The 14,926-nt window shown below is 34.3% G+C and overlaps 1 protein-coding gene across 4 annotated transcripts in view; it reads right to left on the bottom strand.

Annotated features, from left to right (window-relative positions):
• The window catches only part of LOC123868295 (chitooligosaccharidolytic beta-N-acetylglucosaminidase), a 35,089-nt gene that overhangs the window by 11,758 nt on the left and 8,405 nt on the right, over window positions 1–14,926 (bottom strand). For 3 of the 4 annotated variants that reach the window (XM_045910748.1, XM_045910747.1, XM_045910746.1), the window contains exons 2-3: window positions 14,737–14,838; window positions 13,729–13,935 (exon numbers count right to left, since the gene is read on the bottom strand). In XM_045910748.1, the coding sequence (XP_045766704.1) occupies window positions 13,729–13,935; window positions 14,737–14,834 (305 nt within the window). In that variant the 5' untranslated portion in view covers window positions 14,835–14,838. Of the gene's footprint in view, window positions 1–13,728; window positions 13,936–14,736; window positions 14,842–14,926 lie in introns of all 4 variants that reach the window. The other variant, XM_045910749.1, reaches the window with a different exon arrangement.

The following is a 14,926-nucleotide window of genomic DNA, read 5'->3' as shown; positions in this document are numbered from 1 at the left end:
TGGAACTAGAATTATATGGAGTAAGTGACGGAGAGAGCCATGTTAAGATCTGACGGTCCAAAATATTCTAGTATTAGGTCCTACCGCAGCTAGTTATAAGGGGCGTAAGTTCGATAGAAATTGACATATGAGATACAGCCCTTCGGTTAGCAAGCAGCTTCCAAATGCTTCTATCTTCGACTGCATCTTAAGGTCAGATCGCAGGCAAAGGCTAAATTGTAGTAAAAAAGTAAGCATTTCGTCTTGACTGCTTATTGTTGACTTTTATAAAGCTACGCACTTCGCAATAATGTATAACGTAATAACCATAGGTACAGTATGATGCTATTTTTAGATTTCAAGTCTGGGAAGCGGTTGGATCGCTCCCAGAAAATAAAAAGACATGATGGAGACTGGCGAGTGGCGAGCCCTTCTCAGTTCTCAATAGGAATCAACTGATCGAGCAATGACCGCTTAAGGCACGCGTCCACTAGGCAATGGTTGAACCGCGAATTATAAAGAGCGGTTTCAGATTACCGTTTTTTTACGCGTATAAGCTTGTTTTAGTACGTGCGCCTTTTGTTTCACGCCTATCTCGTTTAGGTGCGACAAGTGTAAATTAAAAATTTATAACACCCCCGACAAATGAAGGTTACAGTAACTAGAAAAGAGCTGATAACTTTCAAACGGCTGAACCGATTTTCATGGATTATAGCTAAGAACACTCTCGATCAAGCCACCTTTCAAACAAAAAAAAACTAAATTAAAATCAGGTCATTAGTTTAGGAGCTACGATGCCACAGACAGATACACAGATACACACGTCAAACTTATAACACCCCTCTTTTTGGGTCGGGGGTTAAAAATAACAAACCATACTGACTGACCGGCGCGGTGGGTTAGTTCGGTCAAGTGAACATGCCGCCGAAATGAGCGCGCTTACCATCCTACCGGCAAAGCTGTGCTGAAAATTCCTCTATGATATCGCCTAAAAACAAATGGTACCTATAAGTTTATTAAAGAAATTGTCACATTTCAGCTTCCATATTCTTAGACTGCATCACACTAGGTTACGTTGCAATCAAATAATAAATTTACTAACATCGAATTCAAAAAAAAAAATTAATCAAATAGCTAGTAACTACTCGCCTGATTTGCTTTGATGTTCTGTTTTATCGCGAAATACGGAAGAAATACGACTTTGTACCTAGTTGTAAAGGTTGTAAACAATGTGGGTAAAAAAAATCACGCTTATTAATTAAAAGATAATATAAGATAAGATAAAAGATTAAACTAACATTGGTTTCGTTACACTCGCTACATTTCACTATACCTGCACTTTGTTAGTATATTTCATTCGAAAAGGTTACTTTGATTTAACACTTGCGCAGGTGTGTAAATATACGACACAGGTGTCTCCCGTCCGTCTATCTATTTGCGAACATTATAGGTCAAGAGACTGCTTTTTTAACTATATTGGCTTGACTGCTGTCACATCAAACAGTAGGTGATGATACGGCGTAAGGTAGAGCGCGTCTGCCTAGAAGGTTCCTATTCACTTTCACAGTTGCGGTGAAAAACATACTGATCTTTACTGCAACTTTCACATCCACGTTAGGCTCAGGGTTCGTGATGAGTTGTAAAAAGCTTGTCTAATGGACGAAATTAATAATAGGTCAATCTATCCGTAATCTGTCAGAAAGTTTCTAAGCAACGACGTGACGTTAGTAAAAAGATCATACAATTGTTAAAAATAGCAGCTTCAGGGAAAAATTGTAACCTATCGACAGATTACTGATAGGATTGATTACGAGAGATTTCTAGAATTTCGTAAGATAGCATGCTTCTGTAGTACGAAAACCACGTTACTTCGGTTTATTACGCCCTTAATCGACGTCGCCAATCGCCCAAATTGTCGTCGTTCCATGGGATAAAACTAGTGGTTGCCCAAGAAAACGCCAGCAAGACATCTTGATTGCAAGTTTGAGACTTCGTGGGGCTGACATGTACTTAGATATAAAATGCCCTAAATAAATAAAGAAAAAATCCTTGAGACTTGAGAGCCAATATAAAATACAAAAAAAAAACCGATGGTCAAGCCAGGACAAAGTGAGCGAGAATAAAAATTGAGAAACCACGCTAGGTCGAAAAAAAGCAATGAACCACTACGTGATTTCCTGAAGATCTAAGTACTTAGTTAGTAGTAGGTCTCAATTTCCGTTCATCTGTCAACCATCGAAAAACGCGAAAGTTTACGAATTTGCACATTTACGTGACTGATTGACTTTCCAATGACACGCACGAATTTGCGTTCTTCGTTTTAATTTGTAGGTAGGTATCATTAAACAGTGGCATGTTCTATCAAAGTCCGGCCGAGTTCCGGCCTACATTGGTCACGGCAAGGATTTCATTGGCGATTATTATTAATTTTTACTAGGTTTGTCTCAGTCAAAGTTTTTTAACTTTAATTTATAGATTAGCGTTTAACCATCAGACCTGCTGGCAAGTGATGATGCAGCCTAAGATGGAGCGCACTTGCCTAGAATATGCCTATTCAATCTCTCTCACTATATTTATGGTTGTAACAGTTTTTTCTTTTTTAACTGTTATTAAAAAAATACGACACGTTAGTAGTAGGGGATTCGCCGGTTCTGCCCCAGGCCCTGGCCCCCTCCCATGCCTCGCTGCCTCAGCCCCCTCCGTGCCTCGGTCAAAACCTAAAAAAAAAAAAAAAAAAAAAAAAAGGTTTTGGGGTACGCTGAATCGATTGCGCTCACTCCCGACGTCGTATCTCTAACGGTTGCAAAGTTAGCTTTTCGAAAAACTAATCCCTAGTTCGTTATCTAATTGCTTAATCACCTACTAATGACGCTCTATTGTTCGCTGGCTCGATGCTTTATTGTATGGGTTTTAAAGGTTTTAAAATGGGTTTTATTTGCCTTCGAATATTGATATACATAACTCACAAAAATATATATTTTTTTTCTACTGTATTTTTATTCAATAAATCTACTAAATCTGAACTTGTATAGTAACCCGTAAACATGAAATACAAATACATTATACAATATTCTCCATAAAGAAAAGAAAAATCATAGTATTGTAGGTCCCCTCTATTTTACAAAATCTCGAAATAGTACTCATGTTAATTTATTATTAATCTCAAATAAAACAAACACGCACTATTGCTATATTAAAAATATGTCACGACTAGTTAGCAAGCTAATTTCAAACCAAGAACATGCCATTTATTTATGTGATGGGTGTCTTTTACATTTTCCTACACAGGAGAGATTAGAAACCCACCAACAAAATGTGTTCATATCATTACAGAATTACCAAACAGTTAACTATCTAAAAAAAAAAAAAAAAAATTGGTTTGGACAACCATCATCAAACAATAAAATAAAGTTTGATAAGCGTTTTTAAAACCAATAAATTCATGCTCAAACGATCCCTCTAAACCTTTTACTGAGAATATTCAGAAATACGAAGTGTATAGTTTCGGATATTATATTAAATGTTCATACGATGATAGCCTTTCAAAATATGAAACAAACAGTGGTCCAGATTGCACTAAAGTATTAGAGGACATAAAACTAATATGTAGAAAAAATACTTTTCAAAAACGTCCAAAACCACTAACAAAAGATGATGAAATAACTATTGCAAATTCTCATAACTGTCACATATGCGAATCAAGACTGATTGTCATATTCCTGTAATTTTACATAATCTTAGTAATTATGATGCACATTTCATTGTTCATTCATTAAATTTTACGGAAGGTGAAATCGAAGTAATACCTCAAAATAAAGAAACATATATTTCATTTTCAAAAATATTAAATGTTAATAACCAACAGATAAGTTTGAGATTCATAGATTCTTTCAAATTTTTGCCGTGCAGTCTTGATATATTAGCAAAAAATCTCAATGACGATCAATTTAGATCGTTAAAAAGAAACTTTCTTAACTTTTTTAAAAGGTATTTATCCTTATAAATACATGACTTCCATTGAATGTTTAAAATCATCATCACTCCCATCTCAACCTCAATTTTACAATTTGCTGTCTAATTCCCGTTTCCGATGATAATCATGCAAAAGATATTTGGAATCATTTTTCTTGTCAAAACATGTTGGATTATTCGAATCTGTATTTGCAAACGGATGTTTTGTTATTAACGGATATATATGAAAATTTTCGTGATATTTGCATCAAAACATATGGATTAGATCCAACTCATTATTACACAGCTCCTGGTTTAAGTTGGGATGCCATGCTTAAATATACTCAAATTGAGCTACATAGAGTTATTGACCGACTATGATAAAATAGCTTTTATTAAAACTGGAATCAGAGGAGGCATATCTCAATGTAGCAATCGTTATGCAAAAGCAAATAATCAGTTTATGGAAGATTATGATAAGGAAAAACCCAAATCGTACCTAACATATTTAGATTTACCATGTCCCAGTATCTTCCAACAGGTGGGTTTGAATGGATAAACACTGAAACAAACTTTAAAGTATCAGACACATCGGATATTGGCTTTATTCTTGAAGTCGATTTGGAGTATCCTAATGAACTTCATGATTTGCATTCCGACTTACCTTTATGCCCTGAAAATCTTCGTATCGGGAATTCTAAAGATATCAAGTTAGTACCCAATCTTAATAATAAAACGAAATATAAAATTCATTATAGAAATCTAAAACAATGTCTTAGTATGGGTATAAAGATAACTAAAATTCATAGAATATTAAAATTTAACCAAAGTCCTTGGTTACAAAGATATATAGATTTAATAACGAATATGCGAACTTTGGCTACCTCAGATTTTGAGAAAGATTTTTATAAATTAATGAACAATTCCGTTTTCGGCAAGACTAGGGAAAATATTGAAAAAATAGTCAATGTTAAAATGTTAACGCATTGGGAAAATCGTGGTAAAGTCTTAGGGGCACAAGACTTTTAATTGTTAAACCTGAATTCCATAGCTTAGCCGTTTTCAACGATAACTTGGTAGCAATACAGTTGCGCAGAACCAAATTAACTTATAACAAACCAATTTATTTGGGTTTTTGTATTTTAGACATTTCTAAAACTTTAATGTATGAATTCCATTATAATTTATATGACAAAAAAAAAAATAACAAGAGTATTAAGTTATTGTATACAGATACAGATAGTTTAATTTATCAAATTTATACAGACAATTTTGTCACAAATGACAAATGTGATCTAATTAATTATTTCGATACATCCGATTATAAACAAGTTAATATTTACGGCTATCCAAAAATAAATAAATAAAAGTTAGGGTTCTTTAAAGATGAAAATAATGGGAAAATTACATTTCTTAAAATTGATGTGACTTTTATTCATTTTTTTACTTGTAAATATTATATAGTTTTAAGAAATTGATTTTAACTTTCGTATTACAATACTGAATTTTTTTTTGTCAAGTAGACACGATCTGTAATTTTCCATGGTCATATTTTTTGTGACACTTTTATTAACTCCTTTTGCTTTTGCAAAAGTTTTATGGTCCACATCTAGTGCATACATTTTTGATCTTAATCCTATGAATTCTCTTAAAATTTTCCCATTATTTTCATCTTTAAAGAACCCTAACTTTTATTTATTTATTTTTGGATAGCCATAAATATTAACTTGTTTATAATCGGATGTATCGAAATAATTAATTAGATCACATTTGTCATTTGTGACAAAATTGTCTGTATAAATTTGATAAATTAAACTATCTGTATCTGTATACAATAACTTAATATTCTTGTTATTTTTTTTTGTCATATAAATTATAATGGAATTCATACATTAAAGTTTTAGAAATGTCTAAAATACAAAAACCCAAATAAATTGGTTTGTTATAAGTTAATTTGGTTCTGCGCAACTGTATTGCTACCAAGTTATCGTTGAAAACGGCTAAGCTATGGAATTCAGGTTTAACAATTAAAAGTCTTGTGCCCCTAAGACTTTACCACGATTTTCCCAATGCGTTAACATTTTAACATTGACTATTTTTTCAATATTTTCCCTAGTCTTGCCGAAAACGGAATTGTTCATTAATTTATAAAAATCTTTCTCAAAATCTGAGGTAGCCAAAGTTCGCATATTCGTTATTAAATCTATATATCTTTGTAACCAAGGACTTTGGTTAAATTTTAATATTCTATGAATTTTAGTTATCTTTATACCCATACTAAGACATTGTTTTAGATTTCTATAATGAATTTTATATTTCGTTTTATTATTAAGATTGGGTACTAACTTGATATCTTTAGAATTCCCGATACGAAGATTTTCAGGGCATAAAGGTAAGTCGGAATGCAAATCATGAAGTTCATTAGGATACTCCAAATCGACTTCAAGAATAAAGCCAATATCCGATGTGTCTGATACTTTAAAGTTTGTTTCAGTGTTTATCCATTCAAACCCACCTGTTGGAAGATACTGGGACATGGTAAATCTAAATATGTTAGGTACGATTTGGGTTTTTCCTTATCATAATCTTCCATAAACTGATTATTTGCTTTTGCATAACGATTGCTACATTGAGATATGCCTCCTCTGATTCCAGTTTTAATAAAAGCTATTTTATCATAGTCGGTCAATAACTCTATGTAGCTCAATTTGAGTATATTTAAGCATGGCATCTCAACTTAAACCAGGAGCTGTGTAATAATGAGTTGGATCTAATCCATATGTTTTGATGCAAATATCACGAAAATTTTCATATATATCCGTTAATAACAAAACATCCGTTTGCAAATACAGATTCGAATAATCCAACATGTTTTGACAAGAAAAATGATTCCAAATATCTTTTGCATGATTATCATCGGAAACGGGAATTAGACAGCAAATTGTAAAATTGAGGTTGAGATGGGAGTGATGATGATTTTAAACATTCAATGGAAGTCATGTATTTATAAGGATAAATACCTTTTAAAAAAGTTAAGAAAGTTTCTTTTTAACGATCTAAATTGATCGTCATTGAGATTTTTTGCTAATATATCAAGACTGCACGGCAAAAATTTGAAAGAATCTATGAATCTCAAACTTATCTGTTGGTTATTAACATTTAATATTTTTGAAAATGAAATATATGTTTCTTTATTTTGAGGTATTACTTCGATTTCACCTTCCGTAAAATTTAATGAATGAACAATGAAATGTGCATCATAATTACTAAGATTATGTAAAATTACAGGAATATGACAATCAGTCTTGATTCGCATATGTGACAGTTATGAGAATTTGCAATAGTTATTTCATCATCTTTTGTTAGTGGTTTTGGACGTTTTTGAAAAGTATTTTTTCTACATATTAGTTTTATGTCCTCTAATACTTTAGTGCAATCTGGACCACTGTTTGTTTCATATTTTGAAAGGCTATCATCGTATGAACATTTAATATAATATCCGAAACTATACACTTCGTATTTCTGAATATTCTCAGTAAAAGGTTTAGAGGGATCGTTTGAGCATGAATTTATTGGTTTTAAAAACGCTTATCAAACTTTATTTTATTGTTTGATGATGGTTGTCCAAACCAATTTTTTTTTTTTTTTTTTAGATAGTTAACTGTTTGGTAATTCTGTAATGATATGAACACATTTTGTTGGTGGGTTTCTAATCTCTCCTGTGTAGGAAAATGTAAAAGACACCCATCACATAAATAAATGGCATGTTCTTGGTTTGAAATTAGCTTGCTAACTAGTCGTGACATATTTTTAATATAGCAATAGTGCGTGTTTGTTTTATTTGAGATTAATAATAAATTAACATGAGTACTATTTCGAGATTTTGTAAAATAGAGGGGACCTACAATACTATGATTTTTCTTTTCTTTATGGAGAATATTGTATAATGTATTTGTATTTCATGTTTACGGGTTACTATACAAGTTCAGATTTAGTAGATTTATTGAATAAAAATACAGTAGAAAAAAAATATATTTTTGTGAGTTATGTATATCAATATTCGAAGGCAAATAAAACCCATTTTAAAACCTTTAAAACCCATACAATAAAGCATCGAGCCAGCGAACAATAGAGCGTCATTAGTAGGTGATTAAGCAATTAGATAACGAACTAGGGATTAGTTTTTCGAAAAGCTAACTTTGCAACCGTTAGAGATACGACGTCGGGAGTGAGCGCAATCGATTCAGCGTACCCCAAAACCTTTTTTTTTTTTTTTTTTTTTTTTTTTTTTTTTTTTTTTTTTTTTTTTTTTTTTAGGTTTTGACCGAGGCACGGAGGGGGCTGAGGCAGCGAGGCATGGGAGGGGGCCAGGGCCTGGGGCAGAACCGGCGAATCCCTTACTACTCACGTTTCACCGCAATTAATAGCCTCATCTGGTGACAGAAGGGCTGTCTCTTTTTTTGCGCAAAGGCCAACAGCCTGGCGGTCCAGCGGGGAAATGCAGCCAGTATTTCTGGCACCATTACACGCGAGCATGATTTGTACAGTAATTAAATAAGGCTAAGTATCCTTAAGTTTTATTGCAATATTTTCAAGAAAACAAAAATTTAATTTGTATTTGGTGTACAATAAACTACCATAGTATATTTTTTGGACGCATACCTACATCCGACATCCAGACCTGTTTCAAAGGCAGGCAGGTATTTATTTTCCTGTATCTGTTCCCTAAACAAAATTATAGCCGTATCTGAAACTATAAATGTCCCGTGATACTGGTTGCGTCACATCTTACGACATCACAGTGTACAGACGATTCACAACATTATTTATAGCTTTAAAACGTCATGCAACTTACGCCTACCTCTCCAGGTCTTACAAATACTACTATACAAATTGGACCTAAACGCGTACTCAGCTGATTTAATAATGTTTTGCTTACTCAAAAACTTTACCTATAACTATCGATGATTACGAATTTCTTGCTCTCTTTTCTCTTTAGGGAGAGTACCTACCTATTTCCAACCAGTTGACGATTCAAAAGCACTTGTAAAAGATTATATTTTGAAAAAAGAATCTGATCCTTATCCTCTTAGCTTACCACATACTATGAGAGGCTCATTATCGGAGGTTCTAGATTCTAGTGTAATTTCAAAAGTTACATTAGGTATCTAGTCTAATCTAGATGTACTTAAGTACGTATAATGATGAATACTGAATTCGATTGTTAGACAGCCTTACGACTCAAAAACTAAGGAAATGGTTAAAGAGTTCTGGCCAAAAGTCTTCTTCAAAGATCACTAAACTTAGAGACCTTTGTTTAAGGTGGAAGCGATGGGCCTGCCCGCGAAATTCAAATTTAATTTGGTTTTTCGCATTTTTTAAACTAATACGACAACGTAGGCTTATGGCATTTTCAATTGCGACAGTGGCAGTATCATCCTCACAGGTTTATATAAAAAACTTTACTTGAAAGGGTCCAGGTTAAGAAATTAGCTGTAATATCGACTAATTCTGACACATTAGTCGGTACTAAGAGCTAATTCCTTAAACTGCGAAAAACCAAATTAAATTTGAATTTCGCGGGCAGGCCCATCTCATGCCCCTTAAACTTTTTACGTAGAATCAACCAATCAAAATCTTTTCAATCCCGAAAAATTACACTTCGAATAGAAACAGCAACGATTGTTAGCGACCTTCATCCATTATCCATTATTATTATCATAAATACTTCAAGTAATTAATAAATATAAATACGGCTCGCCTTTGTATTTTCAAGGTTTGGTATAATAGTTTACGTAATAATGCCTTCTGCTTGTATGCAATTTTATAAGAATTTCAAATTCCCACGTCTGTTTTATTGCATCGCATACCAATGAATGAATTATGTATTTATACTATGTCGTATCTAAGGCATAGTAACTATGCAAAGCAGTTTTTTTGGACTTTTGGTAAGTACTTTCTGTATGTTAATATTTTGATGACTCATAAACTAGGCCGACGCGAATCTTAAACATTATCCTCTTTATGGTGGGAAATTAGTTCCAAAATCTACCCCCAACATCCAAAACTCACAAACTTTACCTCTTTATAATATTAAGTGTAGGAAAGTGTAGATGATAAATACTAGGTAGGTCCCTACAGGAAAATAGTTAAAAAAGAAATTGGACCAGTTTATAACATATCATATTATTTAGTAGAATCGTATATTTTTACCCGACTGCGGCAAAGCCAAAAGGAAGGGTATTATGATTTAGCAGTCTATGTATGTATGTATGTTTGTATGCAGATTCTGTGTGTTCCACCGTAGCGCCTAAACTACTGGGCCGATTTCGATAAATGAGGTGTCAATCGATTCGTCGTAAAGGTCCGGGTGGCATAGGCTACATTTTATACCAAAAAATTGACCTAACGGCTGTTACATGAAAAAAAGTGGGGATCTCCAAAATTTTTTTTTTGCTATTGTATCGAGTGGGGTGTCAAATGAAAGAGGAGAAAATTCTGAGTTCATAAATATAAATGTACTACAACATTAAAATATACCAAGCGACAGAAAAACAATTTTACTCGGGTTTTAGTTTTCAACTTTATCCTGTTTAAGTAGCTAAATGATGGTAATTATTTAGGCATGTTAAACGAGTAGGTAATTTTACATGGAGACGCCGTTTTATGGACGAGTCAGTAGGTCAAGCGAGTTGCTTAGATAAGCTCGATGATTAGCTAGAAAAACTGATGTTAGGCTTAGGTACGCAATAAACACAATCTACTTACCTAGTTGTTACACAGATTATTCATGGGTTACAATATGGTTACAATGTTAGAATCATGGGGTCACCGATAAGCAAACTAGGTAGGTATCACATCACACTTCACACTAAGATTATGAAGGCGAAAGTTTGTGTGTATGTGTGTATGTGTGTGTATGTTTGTTACTCCTTCACGCAAAAACTACTAAACGGATTTGGCTATTCGGGATGGAGATAGATAATATCCTGGATTAGCACATAGGCCACTTTTTATCCCGGAAAATCAAAGAGTTCCCACGGGATATCGAAAAACCTAAATCCACGCGGGCGAAGTCGCGGGCATCGGCTAGTTACAACTAAATTAAAGCTGGACCTTATATCGGGAGAACTGGGATGCAACTCCGTACAAAATATACGTAATTTTTTTTTGGCCAACTAGTCAATGTATACTTATGTATAATTGTATATGTCACCGGAAATGTCTATCATTCAGTGGTTCTATAGAGTATCTAGTCATTTCATGATTCAAATACTAGCCTTGTTTTTGCAAAGTACCTACAAAATATGTATTTATCGTTGACCATTCGATACATTTCCTTGGCATTGTATACAATTCCTAGGCACTCTATACAATTCCGAAATGCTTCTAGGAAATGTATAAAATGTAACAGTATACCGTAGAATTGGTGATTAAATGAAAAATAAAACAGCTCAATTGAGAAACATGAGGGTAATCCTGGTGTTCGTTATTTCTATCCCTTACTTTCTTATTCCACGATGTCAAAAGTTTCCCATTTTCCGATGATCTTTTCTCTTTCGTCTTTTTAGATTTTTTGCGTCTGTCTTTTTGTCATCCCTCTGATCTCTTTTTAACCCCCGACCCAAAAAGAGGGGTGTTATAAGTTTGACGTGTGTATCTGTGTGTCTGTGTATCTGTGTATCTGTCTGTGGCATCGTAGCTCCTAGACTATTGAACCGATTTTAATTTAGTTTTTTGTTTGAAAGGTGGCTTGATCGAGAGTGTTCTTAGCTATAATCCAAGAAAATCGGTTCTGCCGTTTGAAAGTTATCAGCTCTTTTCTAGTTACTGTAACCTTCACTTGTCGGGGGTGTTTTAAATTTTTAGTTTACACTTGTTAACTATTCCTCTTCCTTAATACTTACATATTTCGGATATTGTAGGTATAGGTACTTATGGACAAAGAGAGAAAGGTTGAATTTTGTTCATCTTTGACTATCTGCGGAAGAGTCAAAACTGTTTTTCGACTTAATAAGTATTGAGTTACGGAAAACGACAGATCTCAAAATTATGTGAACTAACCAATAGCTAAATACAAATAGAATAGCAGTAGAACGCTTATTCCAACCAACGGCTACGAGATAACATGACTGTGGGTTTGTTATTTAAATCATTATCACCGTGTCACGCTTCCTAGTGGGAGCTCATTGGAAGCTATTATCTACTACGAAACAAATTACCCGTATCACTGTTATTATAAAAATTATGTCAGATTTTTACGATGTAGCTTCGATTTGCTTAATTTTCCATTGTGATGCTCGTGTAAACTTCGTTCTCTGGAGTACGTATTGCTAACATCTACCTATTTAATCCGTTTCTATTTTGACGACATTAATTGGCACAGATATATATAGCTTTTATCCCACATACTGACATAGGCTTTTATCCCGGTATCCACAAATTTCAACCCTTATTTTACCCACGTAGAGGTTGAATTTTCAAAAATCTCTTGTTAGCGGATATTAACGTCATAGTCTGCATGCCAAATTTCAGCCTGATATGTATGGTAGTTTGAACTGTGCGTTGATAGATCAGTCAGTCAGTCAGTCAGCTTAGGCTTACGACCAAAGGACTAAACTTTTAACTAAAGGATTTCGTTCCATAATCCGATGATTATGGGGACCATTCCCCGGCTTACAGTAAGCTCATAAAGTGTATAAACTTTTCGAAATTAGACTGAGCTGGGAAATCCTTTAATATATTTAGATTTATAAGATACCTACTCTACCCATACGGATTACAATGTTCCAGAATTTCACAAATTTGTTCCACTTTCTCGCTTACCTAATGCTTTTTCAATTTGCCACATACATTGCGTGTGCCACGGACGTTTCAAACACAGGATACATTTTTTATTGGTCTTCGAATGCACGCGATAATTACTTGGATGCGACTTGTATCGCGATTAGATGATGGATTCACCCGGACGTTTTTGCGTAGGTATTGACGTAAATGTCCATTGTCCAGCTAATAGGTAGGATATGCATATTTAAGCATTCAAAAGTAGCAACTACAGTAACATCAATTACCTAACTCTTTTTCAACTGTCTCTACTGGTAGATTTTCAAAACATTTTTCATAAATTTTCCAAATATTCTAAATCATAAGACTGAGATCTGATTTCTAAATCTGAGCAGATTTAGAGTTAACCTAGGCAGAGTTAAAAGGCACAGATTTATTTCTCTAACAAGTCTTGTTTTAACTCTATCTTAAGTAACAGCAAATTCAAAGAACTCTGCAGATTTCAGCTGAAGTTTCCTCCAGATCTTGAAAATTTTCAGAATCTCGACTTCAGAATTTTTTTGAATTTTTTTTATAGTTTCGAATAAGTAATTTCTTTGTTTTTAGATGGGACTTCATAGTTGTGGCAATGTTTTTAAATATATCGCAAAATCAGGACGATGAAATCCTATAGGTAGATACTAATATTATAAATGCGATGGATGTATGTTTGTCACTCTTTCACGCAAAATCTACTGGACAGATTTGGCTGAAATTTGGAATGGACATAGATTATACCCTGGATTAACACATAGGCTATTTTTTATCCCGGAAAATCAATGAGTTCCCACGGAATTTTTAAAAACCTATCTATATCCACGGGAACAAAGTCGCGGGCATCAGCTCGTACTAGTAATAATAGTGTATTCTCAACTCAAATGAAGGAGAGTAATAAATAATCTCTGATCAATTACCAGGACGATGCTGGGACATAGAAGAAGTTCTTAGTTAAACTCTATCAGTAAAGTAACGTACCTCAAGAAGTTTGGATGTATCCTAACAGTCTGTATACTGAGCGCAGCCGTCACGGGTCTGGGCCAGAGTCCTCCAAACCTTCCGCACACCGTTCTGCACAGGTCCAAGCTAGTGAAGACCAGACCAGATGAGTTGGAGCTCGTGGGCTGCGGGTGGGCTGTGCGGTGGCAACCCTCGTCTGGCACGCATTTGTATGTCCATGATGGCCTGAGGACAAAATTCTATGATTAAGAGGGGTCTCTCCGTCACTCGCTCCATACAAACGTAGTTCGTCTCTCATTGGAATACTAACCAATCATACTCAATGGAATTTTGTAGAAACGTTCCGGGAACTAATAAATATGCCTGTGGTTTTCTAGATTTCCGTTAAAATATTCGGTTTCAAAGTTACGCGGTCTTAAAAATTCACATACAAATCTTTGAGCCCCTGTAATTTTAAAACTACATATTTTTAGGAAAATCTAAAACACTACAGGCACAGATATTAGTTTCTAGAATATGTCTGCAAAATTTCATGGACTTTGGTTGCTTAATATTCAAACGAAATTGGGACTACGATTGTATGGAGTAAGTGGCGGATAGAGCCCTGTTAATCTGTCTTCTTTTTCTTTTTCCTTTACAACCTCTCCCAAGTCCCACTGCTAAGGATCACTGAGATATGATGAGAGAGATATGAGATGGTAAATGCTAAAAAATCTTTAAGAGAGAGTGCTTCCCTGTCCACTTCTTACCTTTTTTTTTAATTTTCTTATCTTTTGTCTAAATCCTAATTCAATTTGGCGGGTATAATATTATGGGTATCGTACAAAATATAACACTGTACTGTATGTACTATTTTGCATGGTTTAGGTAATTTTTATAGCGTCACAAACTCTGAACATTAATTCTCTACCTATTACAGTTCATGAGATACATCCCGCTGACAGACAGACGGACGGACAGCTGCAGGAGACTTAGGGTACCGTTGGCACCTTTGGGTACGAAACCCTAAACATGTTTAATACTCACTCATATACTATTGGAGCTGGAGGCGCGGTGGTGTCTTGGCAGCCCACTAAGCAGACCAGTCCCAAGATGATAGCTGTCCACCGTTGACACATTTCCATCTTCCTGCAAAAAGCCATAAAATGTTTATTATAAAAGGTAACATCAAAAATCCGAGTAAAAGGAGAAGAATTCAGAGGTCCAGATCGATCCT

This window comes from Maniola jurtina, chromosome 9 (genome assembly GCF_905333055.1).
Source record: "Maniola jurtina chromosome 9, ilManJurt1.1, whole genome shotgun sequence".
Classification (NCBI taxonomy): domain Eukaryota; kingdom Metazoa; phylum Arthropoda; class Insecta; order Lepidoptera; family Nymphalidae; genus Maniola; species Maniola jurtina.
This window is presented reverse-complemented; position numbering and strand designations above follow the sequence as displayed.